General features: G+C 38.3%; 2 protein-coding genes across 3 annotated transcripts; one reads left to right on the top strand and one right to left on the bottom strand.

The window, feature by feature from the left end:
• The first annotated feature begins 37 nt into the window (after positions 1–37).
• Positions 38–13,356, top strand: ints10 (integrator complex subunit 10). Its single transcript, XM_060892082.1, has 17 exons — positions 38–295; positions 1,548–1,615; positions 1,902–2,005; positions 2,226–2,365; positions 3,673–3,754; positions 3,846–3,986; positions 4,139–4,310; positions 4,480–4,649; positions 4,767–4,906; positions 5,043–5,196; positions 5,480–5,562; positions 5,774–5,917; positions 6,630–6,738; positions 7,651–7,730; positions 7,837–8,002; positions 9,740–9,833; positions 12,123–13,356. The coding sequence occupies exons 1-17, from the start codon at positions 167–169 to the stop codon at positions 12,277–12,279; spliced, it is 2,133 nt and encodes a 710-aa protein (XP_060748065.1). The 5' UTR covers positions 38–166; the 3' UTR covers positions 12,280–13,356.
• On the bottom strand, positions 13,286–20,182 carry tlr1 (toll-like receptor 1). 2 transcript variants are annotated; one of them, XM_060892081.1, is made up of 3 exons: positions 20,103–20,182; positions 18,321–18,465; positions 13,286–15,940 (listed from the first exon to the last, which is right to left on the bottom strand). In XM_060892081.1, the coding sequence occupies exons 2-3, from the start codon at positions 18,387–18,389 to the stop codon at positions 13,496–13,498; spliced, it is 2,514 nt and encodes an 837-aa protein (XP_060748064.1). In that variant the 5' UTR covers positions 18,390–18,465; positions 20,103–20,182; the 3' UTR covers positions 13,286–13,495. The 2 variants fall into 2 exon arrangements, with proteins under 2 accessions (XP_060748064.1, XP_060748062.1); XM_060892079.1 differs by lacking the exon at positions 20,103–20,182 and adding an exon at positions 16,555–16,699 and having other exon boundaries at positions 18,321–18,444.
• Between the last annotated feature and the right edge of the window lie 1,402 nt (positions 20,183–21,584).

The raw sequence follows: 21,584 nt of genomic DNA, 5'->3' as shown, positions 1-21,584 counted from the left end.
CACAGTCTCGTGCCCCAGAAGTAAAACGTGACGCGGCATTGTGCGCGTGCGCTGTTTACACACTCTTCATTCTTTGGGCTGTTTCATTTTTGTGTGTTTTTATGAACAAAGGAGTAAAATCGTGAAAAACAACTTTCACCCCAACGCTGGAGCTGGAGCGGAAAACATGTCGGCACAGGGGGACTGTGATTTTTTGGTGAAACGCGCGCGCGAGCTCGTGCCCAAAGACCCGTGGGCTGCTAAAGCCTGGCTGATCAGCGCGCGCACTCTCTATCCGGCTGACTTCAACATACAGGTACAGACAAGAGGCTGATTTACAGCATGCACATCATCCACAATCAGGGTTCTGTTGCATGCAAAACAATATCACCAGCATGCTTAAATTATTGCATGGTCATTTAAACACATCAGAAACAGTTCACCTGCTAGGCACTATCCAGCCTGATTATAATGACCATAAACACTCTGCAACAACAACAACAATAATAATAATAATCATCCACCTACACATATACTCATGTTATTGTTACTGTTGTATTGAGAAAGGTTTGTCAGAACCTTCACATCTTATATAAAGGACAATATGGATTTCTAATAGATCCTTTGTGTGTCTGATAAGATAAGATACCCTGAGATACCTTTATTCGTCCCACAATGGGGAAATTTCTCTGTTTCAGCAGCAAAGTGTAAGAAAATGCAAATATATAAAAAGACATAAGAGACATAATATAATATACAGTATATACAAAACATAATGTAGAAAAAGAGACCACGAGTAGTAGTTACATTAACAGACATATTGCACATAGGTAATATTGCACGTTTTTCAAAATTTCTGTTATTGCACATGTTTAAAATACTTTGTTATTGTTTATTATTGCAGTTAAAACAGTAATAACCGTGTGTATTATGGTGACTGGTTCACTGGGAGCAGCTTCGATTGTAAAGTCTAATAGCAGCAGGGAGAAAAAAATGTCTGTATCGCTCCTTCAGACACTTAGGATAGTTTTGCTATCATCATCCTTTCTCCCACCTTGTGTACAGTGTCCATTGGAATCCACAGGACTGAGCTGGCCTTCCTGATCAGCTTGTCCAGTCTCTTCCTTTCTGCAGTAGAGATGCTGCTGCACCAAAATACCACACCATAGAATATGGCTGAGGCCACCACAGAGTCAACTGGCAACAGTGTGTCGTGTGTCTCATCAAACAGGATCCAGTTTAAAGTTTCAAACTTATCAAGAGCTAGTTAACATCTCTTACTAGATAGCTGTCCATGGAACATTTGTTGCTGCTACATGGACATTGAATAATACAGTTATTTTCTATTCTCTATAACCACATGTCCTGAAGTGTTTTAGTGCTTTACCAACAATAGGTAGATAGATCGATAGATAGATCGATAGATAGAAGTCTGTTGCCAGGGAACCAGTTAATAAGTGTGGAGATTTTCCCTGCTCGAGTTTTTGACCACAATTCAACTAACCTGCTCCTTGCACCTATGATTTAGTGCAGAAGCCTTCATTTAGCCTTTTCCCCGTCTTTTGCAGTATGAGATGTACATGATCGAGCGGAACGCAGAGAGGACCTCTTCAGCTGGCAGACTGCTCTACGACATGTGAGTGCTGAAGTAAAAGACCTGTCCGTACGGAGACGTTTCATGTCCCTAGTTCTATTTATACAGAGTTTTATGATCAATTTTATAACACAGCATTGCTCTAGTTGTAACACCTTATCGTTTCTATGGTAACAACTCGTTCTGTAGTGTCGGGAGTCTTAAAGACAGAGGACAATGCAGTACAGCAAATCATGGTTCTCTAATAAAGGCACATTAAAAATAAAAGATGTTTTGTATCGATGAGCTGCTCTGACGTTGATCTTTGGTTGTGATTTGCATCAAACAGATTTATTAATTTCCCGGAGCAACCAGTGGTGTGGCGCGAGATCACCGTAATCACAGCAGCGTTGAGGAATGACAGCCAGGACAAGAATGCACAGTTCCTCAAAGGTGTGTTTTTGTGCGTCTGAGTGTGTTTGAGACTCTCCCAGGTCCTGTGCAGTAAATTTTGTGTGTGTTTGGACCTCAGGAAGGTCGTGGGATTAAGTCTCCTGGAAAGGGGTGGTGTGTGTGTGATTGACGTCGTTTGAGAGGCTGCTGAGGATTTTTTTGGTGTGAGTGGCAAGGAGAGAAGGGCACCAGGTAATCCTTTGTGTGTGTGTGTGTGTAGGTGTGTTTGAGACTCTCCCAGGCCCTGTGCAGTGTCAGATGCTTTTGAAAGCAACTGAACAGTGTTTTAACACTCTGGAGAAAGCAGAGATGCACCTGCTGCTTCTGAAGAGATTTCCAGAATCTGTGGTACAGCACGGGGTGAGCAAGAGTTACATTAACAACACATACATTAATAAATAAGTAAAATATATATTAATAATAATAACAATATATTGCAGTATGTATAAAACCTTTTCCTTACAAGTTCTTATACAGATCTGCATAGTCCAGGCTGTTTCATTTCATAAAATACAAGTGTTTTTTATTTTTACATCATCAGCACACGGAGAAATTCTTATACAAAAAAAATCTTTACAATTTTCTTAAAAATAGGGTTACAAATTCAGTACTCAAAAAAAAAATGTAATACATAATTATAATATTGGCATTCCGGTTCTAATTTGACTTGTACAAATATATGCACTAAAAATTTCTCTTGTGAAAATATCATTTCCGTATCTTTGGAATTTTAGCAATCCTCAATCCTAAAAAAAATGTTAAAGTTGTCCATTAAAGGTGGGGTCTCCGTTGTTGTCAACCAATGTTGACATTTGACATCACCAAAACAAACACGCCCCTAACCCAAATGGGTCCCACCCCTGTATTGATAGCTCCGCCCACACATACATACGTAACCCAGGCAACTAATGGAAAGAAATGTGTCTTTATCATAGCTGAAGGGAAGAACAATACGATTGCAGATAAACAAACAAGCAAAAATGACACACAAGCATAATCATGTAAAGGACAAAGACATATATTAGTTCTGTGTAACAAAGCAAAACCAACGTTACTCACCTATCGAGAAGGAAAAAAGCGCCTCGGTGTCTTAAGTAAAGTTGGTCACACATTCACAGATTGGAGTTTCCCGAGTCAATAACTCCTGAGCTAAACACTGTTACTACACAAAACACGGTTGTAGCTGCGTCTCTACATTACTACGATAGAAAAGAGGTGTTATTTGTGTAGTAACAGTGTTTAGCTCAGGAGATATTGACTCAGGAAACTCCAATCTGTGAATATGTGACCAACTTCCTGCTCCTTCAGTTCTCTCCAGCGCTGGAAAGCTGATCCTATATTAACACGTCCTACTTCTTACCTTATCGTAAACCTTTCTTCACTTTCTTTCTTTGTTTTTATCCTCCATGTCAATGCTAAAACCGCTTTCTGCTAATGTCACACATGCGCACTGAACACTCTCTCCGCCCATATTGACAAGACCCGCCCCTTTCTGCTCATTGGCTACACGTTAGTTTTGTTTTTGTTTTGTTAGTTTTCTGGAGCATTTCTCAAACATCGGAGACCCCACCTTTAAACCTTACTCTAAATCTATTAAAAAGTTCTGGCATCATTTTGTTTTAGCCACATAATTGTACCATACTTTTACGTTCTGTTTATTATGTCAGGTGAGTTTAGGAGAGTCTCTGCTGGAAGCGGAGAACATGCAGGACTTGGACACACCGGTCAACTGTTACAGGAAACTGTTCGGTATGACATTTCATTTCCATCATTTCTTTCCCACCAAGACGGTCGGATTTTTATATAACTAACCACGTGTGTCTCTTGGTTTCTCTCGTAGTATGTGATGTCCTGCCGTTGATCATTAATAACATGGAGATGCGGCTTCCCGCCAGTCTGTTGCACAAGTACATGCACAAAGCGGCCGAGTTTTACATCGGCTATGTGACACGGGGCCCCTGTGCAGACGCACAGTTACAGGGTTGGTAACAGCTACACTGTGTAGAGAATAATCCTGAAATCTTTATACATTGATGCTCACAGTGCAATTTTAATATCTTCCTGTAGCAGTGGCAGCTTTAGCGTTTGTTCTTTTTACTGGACAGTTATAATTTAGTTTTCTACATTTATTAGGACCCCAGGAAGGGGGAGGGCTTAAGTCTCCCGGAAAGGGGCGGGGCCAGCGGGGCGTGATTGATGGCTTGTCGGAGAAGTCGTCCTTGGTGGCGGAGCCGTGGGCGAGGCTGCTGGAGATTGTTGGGTTGGTGGGGCTGAGGTGTGAGTGGCAGGGAGAGAAGGGCACCAGGTAATCCTGTGTGTGTGTGTGTGTGTGTGTGTGTGTGTGTAAATGTGATACATGTTAGTGCGTGTGTGTGTTTGTGTGTAAATGTGATACATGTTAGTGCGCGTGCGTGCGTGTGTGTGTGTGTAAATGTGATACATGATAATGTGTGTGTGTTTGTTTTTGCATGTAGGACATACTTAGAGCTACTGCAGAGGGTGAAGGAGCTCTGCCGCTATTTGCCTGGTCTGGAGGGCGAGACTTTTTCTCGTTGCTGCGCCCAAATCGTCACCTGTTCCACACTAGTGCTCTTCCGGAGTGCACACTTCTATATCTCAACAGTGCAGCCCTCTCTCTTTCAGGGTGTGTATGTTCGCGTGTGCTACATTCATTAGGGTTAAACTGAAATAAATGTGTTGTATGAAATAACTGTATATTAATTAACATTTGATTTTATATGTGTGTGTGTGTGTGTGTCAGGTCATAACTCACTGGGGTCGACTCCATGGGTTCTTGTGGAGGATCTTTCGAATGTCTTTAACGACATCGAGCCCGAGAGACCGAGCGGTAAACATGCGCACAAAAAACGCAAACTTGCAGACGGGCGAGAGAAAACCATGGTGAGGGTTAAAGAGATATACGAGAGACAGAGAGACAAAAATCAAGAGAGACAGACAATATCACTTCAGAATTAACACCAAACAGTGATCATACCGTGTTGATCAAGAGTTATGTCGTGTCTGTGTGTGAATTTAGAGTTCCGATGACGAGGACGCTCTGGGGAAAGGACGCGGAAGACACATTTTGGTCAATAAGACTGAAATGCCAGCTTGGACAGAGACACTAGAGCATTTCAGGACGGCTAGAGAGAGCTGGGACCTTTTACACTCGCATGAGACTCTGGAATCAGGTTGTGTGTGTGTGTGTGTGTGTAAGATTGTGCCCTGGTATGTTGTCCCCTTTCCAGATGTTTTAGTTGCCTAGAAACCTACACGCTAAAGCAAGTAAACCTCAGACGGAGATAACGAACTACTTATTAGTTATTAATTATCCCCACGAAACCTTCTCGTCTACCAGACGGTTACAAGTTAAACATTTCCATTCCACCTCAGCTAGAAATGCCATGAGTGTGTAAACATACAACATTGTGGCTGGGGAAAAAAAAAAGGTCATCATTTTTTGTTTTTCTGCAGAGTTCAACAAGATCTGCGCAGCCTGGAAGACCGAAAGCTGGCTTTGGTTCCGGATATTTCTCACCGATATGATCATATATCAGGTATGAGCTCATTTATGTATTATAAATCATGTTCGTACAAATTATCCATGAACTTTAATGGAAATAAACAGTAAAGGTTGAAACTTTAGAAGAACTAACCACCAAGGTGAGGTAGTGCACTGGGATAGAATCTATGTGGAGCTATATGGTGTGTGTGTATGTGTGTGTATGTGTGTATGTGTGTGTGTGTGTGTGTGTGTGTGTGTTTCAGGGTCAGTACAGAAAAGCTCTGTCCAGTTTAGTGCAGCTCTCGTCTCTTCAGCCCCAGCAGAGCCACGCGTCAGCCTCCACCCTGGAAACACACCGAGCCTTAATCCAGCAAGCATCCTGTCACTACGCACTCGGGGAGTACCGGGTAACACACACACACACACACAATCTAATTACTACACACAGACTGATGCATCATCTATGGGCCTTTTTACACCTGGTCACTTCATGTGTTTTCTCTGATCCGATAGCTATCTGATTTGTTAAAACTGTTCCATTTACATTAGACCACATAAATGCGTCTCGGCGAATCGGATATCAATCCGATCTTTTTACTCCCGCCCAAAATGCAAATATATTTGACCTCATTTCCGGAGTAATTGAAATGGAACACGCTTTGGTGTATGTGGTTTTCAGAATGCAATTAAAAAGAAGACTTGTTACGACGGTTATGCTACAAAAAACCGCGTTTACTGTTTGCTGCATTTTGGCTGGCAGCAGCAGCGCATTTTAACACCCAACGAGACGCCTGGGTGAAAGATCACTTGCGAGTGACGTACTTCCGTTTGGGAGGAGTATAGCGCTGACGTATGTGGCTTGAACAACCACATTCATTTACACCTGTCCAGTTTCATCTGAAATGCGTCCCAGACCACCTCCTGAAGGGGTTTGAACCATCAGATTTATATCCGTCTCGAAAACGTTTCGGAGGGCATTTAGACCTGGTCTTTTTACTATCGGATCACAGAAAACGCATGAAGTGACCAGGTGTAAAAAGCCCCTAAGTACATATGTATGTATGGTTGATTCTAACTGATGTGTGTGTATATATGTGTGTTTTACATTCTATCCCCTAGCTGGCCTGTGAGAAGCTGTTGGAGGTAGTAAGTGGTCTTGTGCCTCAAAATCAGGACGCAACCAAGTCCAGCGAGGAGCAGATCCGAGGACGAATCAAAGCTAAGAAAGGTGCGTCTAGCCATGAAGATCAATTCTGACCTTCACCTCTTTCACCTGGCTTGTCTGGGTTCTTGAGTGGTATAGCGACGTGCATTTCTGAGAAGCTCGTCTGAGCTTCTGTTCATATACAACTGACCGAATCCATTCCTTGAGGTGTCGCTTCAAATCAACCGTGTGCAGTTGAAACCTTTGCTGCTGTCAGAATCCTTTCTTTTTTTGTCTTAGTAAACTGTCATGTTTTAGTAACATCTACAAATAATGCCTCTAAACACAAGCAAGCCTTTTAAATATGGGAAGAAAAAAAAAAGGATAGAAAATAGAAAATATAGCTGATAGAAAGTGTTGTCTTTAAACCAAGAGATAGATTAGAATAGAACGGAGCATAGAAGCCTTTATTATCAGCGCATATACATTTCAGCACAGTGGAATTCATTTCTTCACATACCCCAACTAAGGAGGTTGGGGTCAGAGTGCAGGTGTAGAGTGCAGGGTATATGATACAGCACCCCTGGAGCAGGGAGGGTTGAGGGCCTTTCTCAAGGGCCCAGCAGTGGCAGCTTGGCTGTGCTGGGCCTTGAACCCCGATCCTCCGATCAACAACACAGAGCCTTAACCAGTTGAGCCACTCATCATGACATGATTTCAAATAAAAAAATACAGACTTCTCTGATGGTATTTTATATACCTTATAATTTCTTATATTCTTATCTTATGAGTTAATTATATTTACAGTATAATACTGGATAAATAGATCTAGTTGCATTTATTGATATCTATAAAAAATATTACTGATATTACAGTTAATAATACATTTTTTTTACCAATATTTTCATGTTTTGCATAAAAGTTTTTATTATATTTTAGTTCTGTGCACTTTTGAAGCGAATAGGATGTGGTTTTAAAGCTGTTTCCTGTTCGTAGGTAACGACTTGAGGCTTATTCCCTGCACTAGCAAAGACGTTCTGCCTTTTTGCCTGCAGCTGATGCTGGCCTGCTTCAAAGTAAACACACAAACACACACACACACACACACACAGGATATTATTCACCAAGCATCATTATCTATAAATAAGATTCTTGCTTTAAACCTTCGACTATCCGTTTTAGTTGCGAGCGTTCGCAGACAGCAGCAGAGACGACCTGTCTCTAGGTCACGTGATCGTCCTCTTGCAGCACGATTGGCCGCAGGGTGAGACTCTCTTCCTGAAGGCGGTGGACAAAATTTGCGACGTGGGGAGTTTTCAGTACGAGAACTTCTTCAACTACGTCACCAGTATCCTTCACCGTGGCTAAGAAAGTCATTTTACTGTTTAAACAAAGCAAGGATGATTCTCTTCCTCCAGGGCTACAGCACAAGCAAACAAGCTCATCATCACTCGTGTTGAAGTGATCCTTATTTCTTTTTTGACTAATGAACTAATATTGGTAGCAAGCTAGTGTTGTGAAAAAAATCCTTCAACCTTAAGAGAATACATTGTAATATTATTATTATTATTATTATTATATTAATTATTATTATATTAATACCAAGGCTAGATACCAAGATTATATATATATATATATATATATATATATATATATATATATATATATATATATATATATATATATATATATATATATATATATAAAATAACCACATTGGAGTCAGAGGGAATGGTTATAGGTTTATTGTTTATCATAAACAATCTTAGTAATCGGAGGGAGAAGTAGGGGAATAGTCTGGAGATCCAGGGCCATAATCAGAGGGAGAAGAAGGAATGTAATCTGGGGATCCAGGGCCGGAATCAGAGGGAGGAGATGCCAAGGCAGGACTGAGAGGACGGATATAGGCATGAGGCACTGGGGGACGAGGAGGAGAATCGGGAGTCCCGAGAATCGGGAGTTTTTTGTACACAAGTAACATTATAGCAGTAATAGTTTAGCAAGAGTTTAGCAATAGTGACAATATAAGATGACAAATAGATAAGAGCTTTCTTTTAGCATAATAACTTTTGACATAAATCAGACTCATAGAGTGACTTATAATTATTAAAAATCATGTATAGAAGAAAATAGCAAAGGAGAAACTTACCCATTGTAGTTGAATGAAGGATTAATCTTCAGGACGTCTGGTATGGAAAAACTGAGAGGCAAATGTAACTTTGACCAGGGAGTGAAGCTCTTTTTGAGCACACTTTTTAATAACAAAAATTGTTTAGACATAATTGTTATGTCGAACGAAGAAGACCCAGGGTCACAGGCCTGGGCTCCCGGACCTGGGCCCCGGGGAACTAAGGGGAGGAAAATCCATAAATGGGCATATGGGCAAAAGGTGAAGGAAAAACAAGGGGATTGTAAGGAACAGGACGTTCCAAAAACATATGAGATGATTCCGGTAAATAAGGTGACATAATGATAAGGTGATATGAAAACGGGCCTGTGAGGAGGGGAACCAATAAGGAGGCGCTTGGAAGCGTATATATAGAGGAGAATTTTTGGGGCCAAATGTGTATGTGTAAAAAACCGTTACTTTGCAGGACCGTCCTGAGGGTTTTTGTTTTTGCATGCCGATGCTCTTCATGAAGATGCTCTTTTTGGGTTTTTGGGATTTCTTTTGTTACTTTCAAATTCTCTTAGACTCTTAAATTCTCTTAAACTTCTCAATTTCTCTTAGAGAATTGTTAGCTGATTGACCACAATAAAGAAGTTTGCTCATTCTCATCCAGGTCTGAGGAGCTTTCCCATTGTTTTAATTCGTATTAATGTTAGTGCTATCAGTAAATTAGGTTTAAGTAACAATTATATAGTATAAAAGCATTATAAAGTATATCAGTATAATTCACCCTGATATGTGCCGACTTGGAGACGGGCTCTAAGTTCCCACACTAGACTCGTTAGTTAGTATGTTCTAGCTAACACTGGTAAGAGCATTGACATTGTGAAAGCTGCTTATTTGTTTGATTGTTTTTGTTTTTCAGCCCAAACAAGCTCCATGATCTCTTATTAATCCCCTTGACTACCAACCCAGACATTGACATGTTAGAAGAGTTTGCATACCTCCGTACGACAGAAGGTGGGCGGGTCCAACTAGAGTTATTGCCCAATCAGGGGATGCTAATTAAGTAAGTTTATATCTTCAAACATAACAACAATTTCCAAATAACTGCAACTGGTTATGAATGATATTTTATCGCAAACATTTTACTCGTATATTGGATGAAACCTCATGAAATCGGCTTCTTAATTATTGGCACCTCTTATGTAAATGAGTGAAAAAGCTATATGAAAAAAGAAATGAATAATAAACACAAAGTAAAGAACTTTGTGTTTTGACGATGTTTTTTTTTTTCTTTTCATCCAAACGCAACAATCATTTCTTGAAACCAAAAGCTATTGTAATAATAATAGTAATAATTGTCCAATTGTAACGGAATTGGAATGTGTGGGAATCTTATTTAATAGTAATAGTATTTAAAAAAAAAAAAAAAAAAAAGGTAAGTTGAACGGTAAGTCGTTTCTCTTTCATGTACCTGATGTACAATTGTGTGTTATCTGTTATGCCCATTCTTCTGAAGGGTGCCAATAATTTTTGTATCGTGACGATAATGTTTCTATCAGGAAGAATAATACTTTTATACATGTTTCCCTTCTTTCTTTCTTTTCCCTACCTTAACTAGCCGGCTTAGCTTGTAGTGACCTCTAATAAGCACTGTGGCTGATTTTGCTTCAAATGACCTTTGACCTTACACATGGGGGTGCATTCAAGGCACAAAACAACACCCTTCAGTAGAAATAAGAAATATAAAGTGAAAGTTATTTAGTTTCTCTTTGACTTCATTGACTTCTCATTGTTATGGACACTAATTCATAGAATGCACTGCAATCTGAAGCAATTTCACTTTTACAGGCTGAAAATACCATTCAAGAAAAGACAGTCTAAAGCCCTATTCGGACGGGACTAGTTTTACAGGGGGTCGTTAGAGAAATTTCAGTTTCACAGACGTACTTTGTGATTTTAATCCCGTCCGAATCTGCCATGTCTGTCTTTTTCTCACACGACCTGTGTAAAAATTCCAGAGCAAATTACCTACTGTTTTTCAGCAAAATCGGCGCTTCTCTGAGAAATCTAATCCCGTCTGAATGCGAATGTCTGTGATTTGCCGAAAATGTTTTTTTCCAAAACGCGTTTTCTTGTCTGTTTTGGTCAACGTGAACTACCGTATTAACCCTAGCGCACCGGTATTCAAGTTTCTGCTTTCTGTACACCAATAATGGATGTAAATGTGTTTGCTACCCTGCGAAGAAATATAAAAAATTAAATCAACAAGAAGACGTAAATTGTTAAGACTGGCTACTGTAATATCAGTTTCAGGTAAGAGTACTTTCATTTCTACAGTCAATTACATAACGTGAAAATTATATAAAAACGTATTTATTCCAGTGGGTTTATAAGAAGTTCTATATAAAAATATGACCAATCCATGCATCCTGGACATGTAAAACACAGACACTCCTACCTCCGTAATAAACAGAGATGTGTTCGTCCGAATCCATACATGAAATGACAGACGTCGGCTGAAAAATTTTTTAACTCAAACGTCGTTTGGAAAACTAGTCCCGTCCGAATAGGGCTTAAGTCACATATGTCTGTTATTTTAGAGATAATGTCAGTGACGTACACCAAAAAGTTTTCTTTTCTTTTTAATACTGTTGTTAAATATATATTTATCTGACATTTAAGTGATAACTTGACTTGTATTTGTGGTCTTGAATGCAGCCCCTATTTTTTGGGGTGTTGATGAATTGGTGTTTGATGTCCATAGGAACCCCAGCCCCGCCCTGGGGGTGGAGTTAAATACCCTGCTGCTTCCTGGGGCTCAGAAGGCTGACAGGTACCCACCCCCACCCTCATCATCAAACCTTCCCCACCCCCAAAATCCGCCCCCAGCCTGCTCATACGCCGCAACACACTGCTGTATTTCTCCCTTTACTGTTTCTTTATTTCACAGGATTTTCATTTCACAAGTGTTTTTTAGTTTTCGATCCATGGCATTTGTTGCAGTTTTGCGTCTTTTTTTTTGTTTCTGTTATTTTTGTTGTTCTTCTTGTTGTTGTTGTACATTTGAATGATTCAAATGTGATGTGATGTTTTAATATCATTATTAATGTTTTACTATGTCAAGATTATGCATATTTATTACTCTGTTGTTGAGAGTGTCACAAATTATCAGGGGTGTGTGTGTGCGTGTGTGTGTCACATTGTGACGTGAGGTTTTCAGGTCATGACCGAGCTCATGAATCACATGAGCTGAGTCAGGGTTTGAAAATAGTTTACCAGTGCAAGGGTCTGGATATTTGTTAGAGAGAAAGTCTGAAATCGTGAGTACTCAGTCTCGTTTCTGCTTTCCCAGGCATCACACTGTGACTCGTGGCATTACCAAGGGTGTGAAAGAAGATTTCCGGTTGGCCATGGAGCGCCAAGTGTCTCGCTGCGGAGAAAATCTCCTTGTCGTTCTACATCGGTTCTGCATTAACGAGAAAATCATCCTTATCCAGTCCTTACCCTGATCTTGTACAGCAAAAGGAGTAAAATCTACCCAGATATTCCACCCAATCTTTTATATTAACCTTTATAATTAACAGATCTTCAGCAGCATCCAAGGATACTTTTGGAATACAATTCTATTCTCTTGACAGAGAGCAATGGAGTGGCACTTTAGTCTTTTAATCTGTCCAGCTCTCTTCAGACACACACTTTCCTTAAACAGATCAGCTTCAAGCTAATATCACTTTCAATTCAGTCGATCGCTAATTAACGGAGCAGATTTATCTCAGCTGGCATTGCATCCTGGAACTTGGACACCAACTTTTGCTGTCTCCACCACAGCAACATTGTATTTGACATTAATATGACAAATTTGATTTGTTAGGAGCTAATGAACAAAATCTAGCCATTATCTTATGCATGTTATACACTTATTTACTTTGATTCAGGGAGACATCTGCTATGTTCCCGGATTCTTATTGAATTTGCAACATTTAAAAACGTATTTTTCAATTTGAAACTGTTTTCTATTGACTTTTTGTAGCCTTTGTGAATTGCCTATGTTTAGAGTTACCTATTTTGGATACGTACAGTACAGAGACCTCAAACATGCATGTCTTACATTTAACAGGGTAATAGAATCTGGTATGTTTCCCTGTCTGGTATAGTTCCCTGTTTGTGAAATTGCATATTGCAAAATAGCTAATAGGTTGCACTGGTTGCATCCTGTACTATAAAGAATCCCTCAGTGTTCTTAAGGTATTTATGTCCAAGTCATTATTTTGGCATCTAATATCTAAGACTTGCCTGAATATCTAAAATATGATTTGTTTAAACTGTACTTAATTTGGCAACCGTTGAGATCAGACTTTGAAATCACAGGGGAAAAAAATCCCTGGTACATAATATATAATGTACCACTGAAATAATCTTGGACTCGAACATATCGTGTACAGTAAATGTCTTTAATTTAAGTTAAGCTTTCAGAATTTTTTATTTTTTTTTTACTTTTTATTTGAGTGTTTATTCTTGCATACTTTAAATTGTTGTATACCGTGTGAATTTGAAACTTAGCAGAAATAAATCGGTTTTGAATTTAATCATTCAGAAGTGTGGATCTTTACAGTATTTACTTATTCTGCAACTGTATTAAATTCTGTTGGGTCAGAATTTGTTGTGGTGGTGCAAGGTTTAGATCATTCAACGTTTCATTCTCTTACTCTAAGTATCATTATCCTTTCATTCCCATTGTCTCTCAACAGAATCGGGTAGATCTGCTTCCAGCGCCGCCCGCAAGTTTGCCCAAAACATTCTCTGTTTGGCCTTGTCCTGGGGCCACTCTAAGTAGGTGCGTCTGGCCAGCATTGCCTTTAGCTGGTTATAATTAGAGGGTATAAGATATGTAGGCAATGGCTCTAGAAGAATTAGGATGATATTGTTCGTACCTCGTGCTATCAGCTCGTGGCTAGCAAAGTAAAGCTCATAGTGGCACCACTCACTCTGTACAAAATGAGAGGACAGCACGAAGACACAGCATCTACTTTGTTCTATGCAACGGAGGATGTTGTCTAAGATTGGTCTTCCGGGAATGAAGTCTCGTTCATGGTGACACACTCTCAGTCTGTTTTTGGTCGCAGAGTCTTCACCTTCAAGTTTGGGCAAAAGTTGACCTATAACCCAGCTGGCATTTCTTTGGCTGTAGGAGATGAACGCATGGAAGCATACTCCTTGAAGATCTTCTGCTCGTTGCTGGGAACTTTGGGCACGGTGCTTTGCACGGGTCCATTTCCAAATCATGCTCATATACCAAGGAATATCTAGTCGTTGGCATAGAATTCCTACAGCAATAGCCAAAATTATAGCTGGGACCAAAATGGTTACTGCGAGTAGTCCAGCATTGCAGGTGATCTCAAGCAGCCTGATGTTTTTAAGCATTGTTTTTTTCCAGTATTCTGGGTAACTACATTGATACCCACCTGGCCAGTGAGCCATGGTGATCCTTCGATTCTTTGAAGACTTTGAGACCCCCAATGTACCTTTGTCATCAATAAGGTTGGTAAATTCTCGCAAAGGACAGGTACAGATGTAGGGATTACTACTGATATCCACTACACTTAGGTGTGAACAGGTCTTGAGAGACCTTGTTGATGGTGCGTGCAGGAAGTTCCCACTTAGCACAAGTTTCTGCAATTTTGGATACCCCAGGCAGTCAGGAAGATCCACTAGACGATTTGCAGTAAGATCTAGAACTTTGAGAAAGTTCAGACCAGAAATATTTACTGAAATTGCACTGATGTGGTTGCTCTGGAGGTTGAGATTGACTAGATTATTTGGCAAGCACTTGAACACAGTCTGGTCAAACTCATTAAAAGATAAATCCAAGTGCGTGATATTAGATGGCCAAGTACATCTACCCTGAGTTTCCTCATAAGTCAGTGAATTCTGGCTAAAGTCTACGTATCTTAAAGAGCTCATTAGTTGAACTCTTGAAGTCAGTGGCATCAAATGTCTAAGGTTATTGCCCTTCAACCGCAGTATCTCCAGATTGATCAAAGTTTTACATTCCTCTTGGGGACCTTTGAAGACTTTTTCAGTTAGGACACCGTCAGATAAATCAAGCATCTGTATCATGCTAACAACACTTGGGCAGGTCATATGAACTATTGGTGACTGCGCAAAAGTTAGGTTTTTTGTAGGTATATTGATGATGTAGTCATATAGATTCTGCTGATCAAAAAGGAACACTGTAACTGATGCCTGTCTAATACTGAAGGAATCTAACGAGTAGCCTTGGATCACAGAAAAATATCCATTCATATTGTGAAGTGTAAGTTGAGACAGACTAAACTGGCGGATAGATGATATTAAGACTTGACTGGTAAGAGATGTTATTACCTCCCAGGTAGTGAAGACAAAAGATAAATGTAAATGAACCGTTTGAATGTGTACTTGGCGTACCATGGGATTTCCTAAGAAGTCCTCTGGATTGTGTAAACCCCTTAGCTCTACTTCTCTAAAGGATGTCAAAGCATCAACAATTATTGGGAGATCATATGCATTATTGGGCATTTGGACAATAATTTTGTTTGTTTTTGTACGCGTGAGACTTCCGCTTTCGTACGAATTCAAATTTTGAGCCTGAATGAAAAGGATTTGGAGATGGAGGCCAGATATGTTAGCAAAGCTGCTGTTCTGAATACTGCTTGCACTCAAACCAAGCCACTGAAGTTTTGTGAGTTTGGTAAACTCACCCCCCAGTGCTATAACTGCAAGTACGTTGGATGACAAGTCCAAGTACTTTAGGTTTTGTGCTTGAACCAGGTATTGTTGGTGGGATAGCATTTCCAGGCTGTTGTGGGACAGATCCAGTGTTGTCAGAAGAGGGGTGGAAATAAATGTGTCTGGGTGTATATCTTTCAGAATGTTCTGGGAGAGATTAAGAAAATGGAGCCTGGGCGTTCTGTGAAAGTCATATTTCTTCAGGGACCAAATGCGATTCTGAGAGAGATCTAGGCTTTGTGTAAATGGTGGGATATCAGAGGGGACAGCAGAAAGGTTTCTGGAAGAGTAGTCAAGAATTAATATCTCCATGTCCAGCAAGAATGAAGGTGGCAAAGACATCAGGAGTACCACCAATGACAAGCAGGAGGGGAGCCCTTGAGCCTTCATTAGTGGAAGTATTGTCTGTTAAAAAGTACAAAGTTAGAAACTGAATTATAGATGTACCTCAGCAAAAATTGCAAACGTTATCCTTATTCATTAATGGTAATTACATTACATTGCTTGTTAATGTGCCATTTTGGCTTTTAGGACAGTGCTTCAATCAAAGCCATTATCTTCTAAATAATTTTGACTTTCTCAGCTTCATTCTAACTTTCTTGTGTACAAATTTACATTGTAACAGCAAAAATATTACAAAAAAGCATTATCTGGACAGCTTAAAACGAACAACAGTGTTTGAATTGTATTTTAATAGTCTGTAGTATTTACAGAATTAATTACTGGTGGTTTAATGACCTTATTCAGAAAATCTTGCTAAAATTAAAAAAAAAATAATTAAAAAAAACCATAAAATACTACGTTAGAGTTCAGTTATAACAAACGACTACCAAACCCATCTAATTTCGGTACTGTTTTTCTGTTCCTTAGGGGAAACAGCTCCTAAATACAGTCAGTGCCAAAATAAATTTGTTATTAAAGGCTGACTCTACAGTGTCTTTTTCAGTCAGCCATTCAAGTTTGTCAAATTTGTCAGTTCAATCAACAAAAAAAATTAGAATTAATGACTGGTTACTCACCCGAAAAGAATCTGTTTTGAGGATTGTTTTGCTGTGTAGTTGATGACGACTAGCAGTAGCGCATATCATGTCGTTTTTATTCACAGTCAAGTCACAGAGTAAAATAATGAAGTCTTCCTTCTGCGCTCTTTTTAAATGGCACTTCCTGCCAGATACACCACAAAAGATGTTTGCATGATTTTAAACTCAAGTGCTATAATCCAACACCACTGTGAGATATTTACTGAGATTTACCAACATCTTATATAACAACCAGTATTTTTAATTTTCAGGCCATCCCAGTATCAGCAGTAGTGCAAGGGTTTGAAGGCCTTAATGGAAAAATCTAATATCTAAGTATTTTTTAAGTATGTGGTTAAAGGAGGCAATGCTGATAAGCAATAGTTCCAATGTTTAAAAAATAGTTAAATAAAAAAAAATGTAAATAAGAGAACTGATCTGGTTTTAAACACTGGTATTGTACAATAAAGGAAATAAGTATTCACATATTAGTTCATTTGAGTCATCCAATACCTTCATGATAATTGTGCTGTGTGTGTGTGTGTGTGTGTCAGTAGTGTGAGCCAGAATCCTCAGCTAACACCAACTTCCACAATTTGACAACATTTCTACTGATAATGGATTTACAAACACAGATAATGGTACAGATGTGTGTGTGTGTGTGTGTGAGAGAGAGAGAGAGAGAGAGAGAGAGAGAGAGAGATCGCACAATCATTGTGTTTACATTCACTGAAATTAAAGTCTTTAGAAGTTCTGGATACATCAAAGTTCACACAGAATGTGTTCAGTTATGTGACAGTTATAAGGTGTTTTTTAACAGTTCTCTAATACAATATTAATGAAGCATAAAACATGGTCTGCTTCTCCCCTTCATTTGTTTCTCTTCCTCTTTCTCTCACCCCCCTTTCTTTCTCCTTTTTTATCCTTTTACTTTTTATTGAAGACACTCTTCCTCCCTCTCTCCCTTCTTTCTTTCTTTCTTTCTTTCTTTCTTTCTTTCTTTCTTTCTTTCTTTCTTTCTTTCTTTCTTTCCTTCCTTCCTTCCTTCCTTCCTTCCTTCCTTGCTTCTGACAGGTCCTGTCCTGTACCTCAGCAAAAATTGCAAACGTTATCCTTATTCATTAATGGTAATTACATTACATTGCTTGTTAATGTGCCATTTTGGCTTTTAGGACAGTGCTTCAATCAAAGCCATTATCTTCTAAATAATTTTGACTTTCTCAGCTTCATTCTAACTTTCTTGTGTACAAATTTACATTGGGACAGAAAAATATTACAAAAAAGCATTATCTGTACAGCTTAAAACAAACAACAGTGTTTGAATTGTATTTTAATAGTCTGTAGTATTTACAGAATTAATTACTGGTGGTTTAATGACCTTATTCAGAAAATCTTGCTAAAATTAAAAAAAAAATAATTAAAAAAAAACATAAAATACTACATTAGAGTTCAGTTATAACAAACGACTACCAAACCCATCTAATTTCGGTACTGTTTTTCTGTTCCTTAGGGGAAACAGCTCCTAAATACAGTCAGTGCCAGAGTTGAAGTCTTTATATTATTAGGTTCTATTTGCCATTCTGTCTTAACACAGTTAGAACTTTATAGTGATATCTAAACTTCTCGTGGGGTTTAGTTTTTAATTTTATTAAATTTGTTATTAAAGGCTGACTCTACAGTGTCTTTTTCAGTCAGCCATTCAAGTTTGTCAAATTTGTCAGTTCAATCAACAAAAAAAAAATTAGAATTAATGACTGGTTACTCACCCGAAAAGAATCTGTTTTGAGGATTGTTTTGCTGTGTAGTTGATGACGACTAGCAGTAGCGCATATCATGTCGTTTTTAGTCACAGTCAAGTCACAGAGTAAAATAATGAAGTCTTCCTTCTGCGCTCTTTTTAAATGGCACTTCCTGCCAGATACACCACAAAAGATGTTTGCATGATTTTAAACTCAAGTGCTATAATCCAACACCACTGTGAGATATTTACTGAGATTTACCAACATCTTATATAACAGCCAGTATTTTTAATTTTCAGGCCATCCCAGTATCAGCAGTAGTGCAAGGGTTCGAAGGCCTTAATGGAAAAATCTAATATCTAAGTATTTTTTAAGTATGTGGTTAAAGGAGGCAATGCTGATAAGCAATAGTTCCAATGTTTAAAAAATAGTTAAATAAAAAAAATGTAAATAAGAGAACTGATCTGGTTTTAAACACTGGTAATGTACAATAAAGGAAATAAGTATTCACATATTAGTTCATTTGAGTCATCCAATACCTTCATGATAATTGTGCTGTGTGTGTGTGTGTGTCAGTAGTGTGAGCCAGAATCCTCAGCTAACACCAACTTCCACAATTTGACAACATTTCTACTGATAATGGATTTACAAACACAGATAATGGTACAGATGTGTGTGTGTTTGTGTGTGTGAGAGAGAGAGAGAGAGAGAGAGAGAGAGAGAGAGAGAGAGAGAGAGAGAGAGAGAGAGAGATCGCACAATCATTGTGTTTACATTCACTGAAATTAAAGTCTTTAGAAGTTCTGGATACATCAAAGTTCACACAGAATGTGTTCAGTTATGTGACAGTTATAAGGTGTTTTTTAACAGTTCTCTAATACAATATTAATGAAGCATAAAACATGGTCTGCTTCTCCCCTTCATTTGTTTCTCTTCCTCTTTCTCTCACCCTCCTTTCTTTCTCCTTTTTTATCCTTTTACTTTTTATTGAAGACACTCTTCCTCCCTCTCTCCCTTCTTTCTTTCTTTCTTTCTTTCTTTCTTTCTTTCTTTCTTTCTTTCTTTCTTTCTTTCTTTCCTTCCTTCCTTCCTTCCTTCCTTCCTTGCTTCTGACAGGTCCTGTCCTGTACCTCAGCAAAAATTGCAAACGTTATCCTTATTCATTAATGGTAATTACATTACATTGCTTGTTAATGTGCCATTTTGGCTTTTAGGACAGTGCTTCAATCAAAGCCATTATCTTCTAAATAATTTTGACTTTCTCAGCTTCATTCTAACTTTCTTGTGTACAAATTTACATTGGAACAGCAAAAATATTACAAAAAAGCATTATCTGGACAGCTTAAAACGAACAACAGTGTTTGAATTGTATTTTAATAGTCTGTAGTATTTACAGAATTAATTACTGGTGGTTTAATGACCTTATTCAGAAAATCTTGCTAAAATTAAAAAAAAAATAATTAAAAAAAACCATAAAATACTACATTAGAGTTCAGTTATAACAAACGACTACCAAACCCATCTAATTTCGGTACTGTTTTTCTGTTCCTTAGGGGAAACAGCTCCTAAATACAGTCAGTGCCAGAGTTGAAGTCTTTATATTATTAGGTTCTATTTGCCATTCTGTCTTAACACAGTTAGAACTTTATAGTGATATCTAAACTTCTCGTGGGGTTTAGTTTTTAATTTTATTAAATTTGTTATTAAAGGCTGACTCTACAGTGTCTTTTTCAGTCAGCCATTCAAGTTTGTCAAATTTGTCAGTTCAATCAACAAAAAAAAAATTAGAATTAATGACTGGTTACTCACCCGAAAAGAATCTGTTTTGAGGATTGTTTTGCTGTGTAGTTGATGACGACTAGCAGTAGCGCATATCATGTCGTTTTTAGTCACAGTCAAGTCACAGAGTAAAATAATGAAGTCTTCCTTCTGCTTTCTTTTTAAATGGCACTTCCTGCCAGATACACCACAAAAGATGTTTGCATGATTTTAAACTCAAGTGCTATAATCCAACACCACTGTGAGATATTTACTGAGATTTACCAACATCTTATATAACAACCAGTATTTTTAATTTTCAGGCCATCCCAGTATCAGCAGTAGTGCAAGGGTTCGAAGGCCTTAATGGAAAAATCTAATATCTAAGTATTTTTTAAGTATGTGGTTAAAGGAGGCAATGCTGATAAGCAATAGTTCCAATGTTTAAAAAATAGTTAAATAAAAAAAAATGTAAATAAGAGAACTGATCTGGTTTTAAACACTGGTATTGTACAATAAGGGAAATAAGTATTCACATATTAGTTCATTTGAGTCATCCAATACCTTCATGATAATTGTGCTGTGTGTGTGTGTGTGTGTGTGTGTGTGTGTCAGTAGTGTGAGCCAGAATCCTCAGCTAACACCAACTTCCACAATTTGACAACATTTCCACAAAAAAGACTAAAATGCTCAATTGATGTTCTTCTTTTTAATTGAATTTTCTGCCCATTAAACTGTCTACAACAACAAATGACAAAGATCATTCGTCCTTGTTTTTATTGTTTTTAAATCAAAACCATGAGAAGGTACAGATTGTACAGTTTGAGGGGGTTTTTTTTAGGAAAGGAAGGAAGTGTTAAAATATCTGAAAATGAATGTTCACTTGTTTTACTTGCTGTTGTTGTTTTTCCAATGTTGCAGTGTGTCCTCAGTTTGATTTCATTTACTCTATTCAGACTGCGTCCCAAATCACCATCACATCCTGTTTCAGTGTCCCGAATAGATGTCCTTTATGAAACCTGTCATCACCTCTGGCTTCTTAAATCCGATTAGCTAATGTTTGATTTGGATTAGCCAATGTTTGATCTGATTCACACATCGGACCTTGCAGCATGTCTGCTTTATAAAGTGTTTTATTATTTTATTTTATTTTTTTACTCAAAAACAGTGGGAAAGAAAACATTGATCTAAGAGCCTCATTCACAAGGAACTGAGACGAAAGAGAAAAAAATTATTTTTCGTTCTTTCTTTCTTCTCTCTGTATGCATTAATGTCTCTCTATTTCCCCTCTCTTACCCTTTTATCTTTCATGTTTTTTTCTTTCTATCCCCTTTTTTTTTCTCTTTTCTCTCCCCATCTTCTTTTCAGTCTCTCCTACTTTCTTTATTGGGATATCGTCAGAACCAACATTTGAAAATTCATATCATACTGACAGGAAACAATGCATTCAATTCAGGTGAATACCCATTCACAGACTGTGGACAAGTTAGAAATGTACTCAGCGCGTGTCTTTGGGTTACAGAATCCAGGTAA

Source organism: Tachysurus vachellii, chromosome 18 (genome assembly GCF_030014155.1).
Source record: "Tachysurus vachellii isolate PV-2020 chromosome 18, HZAU_Pvac_v1, whole genome shotgun sequence".
Classification (NCBI taxonomy): domain Eukaryota; kingdom Metazoa; phylum Chordata; class Actinopteri; order Siluriformes; family Bagridae; genus Tachysurus; species Tachysurus vachellii.
The sequence above is the reverse complement of the archived record's forward strand: the minus strand, read 5'-3'. Positions and strand labels throughout refer to the sequence as shown.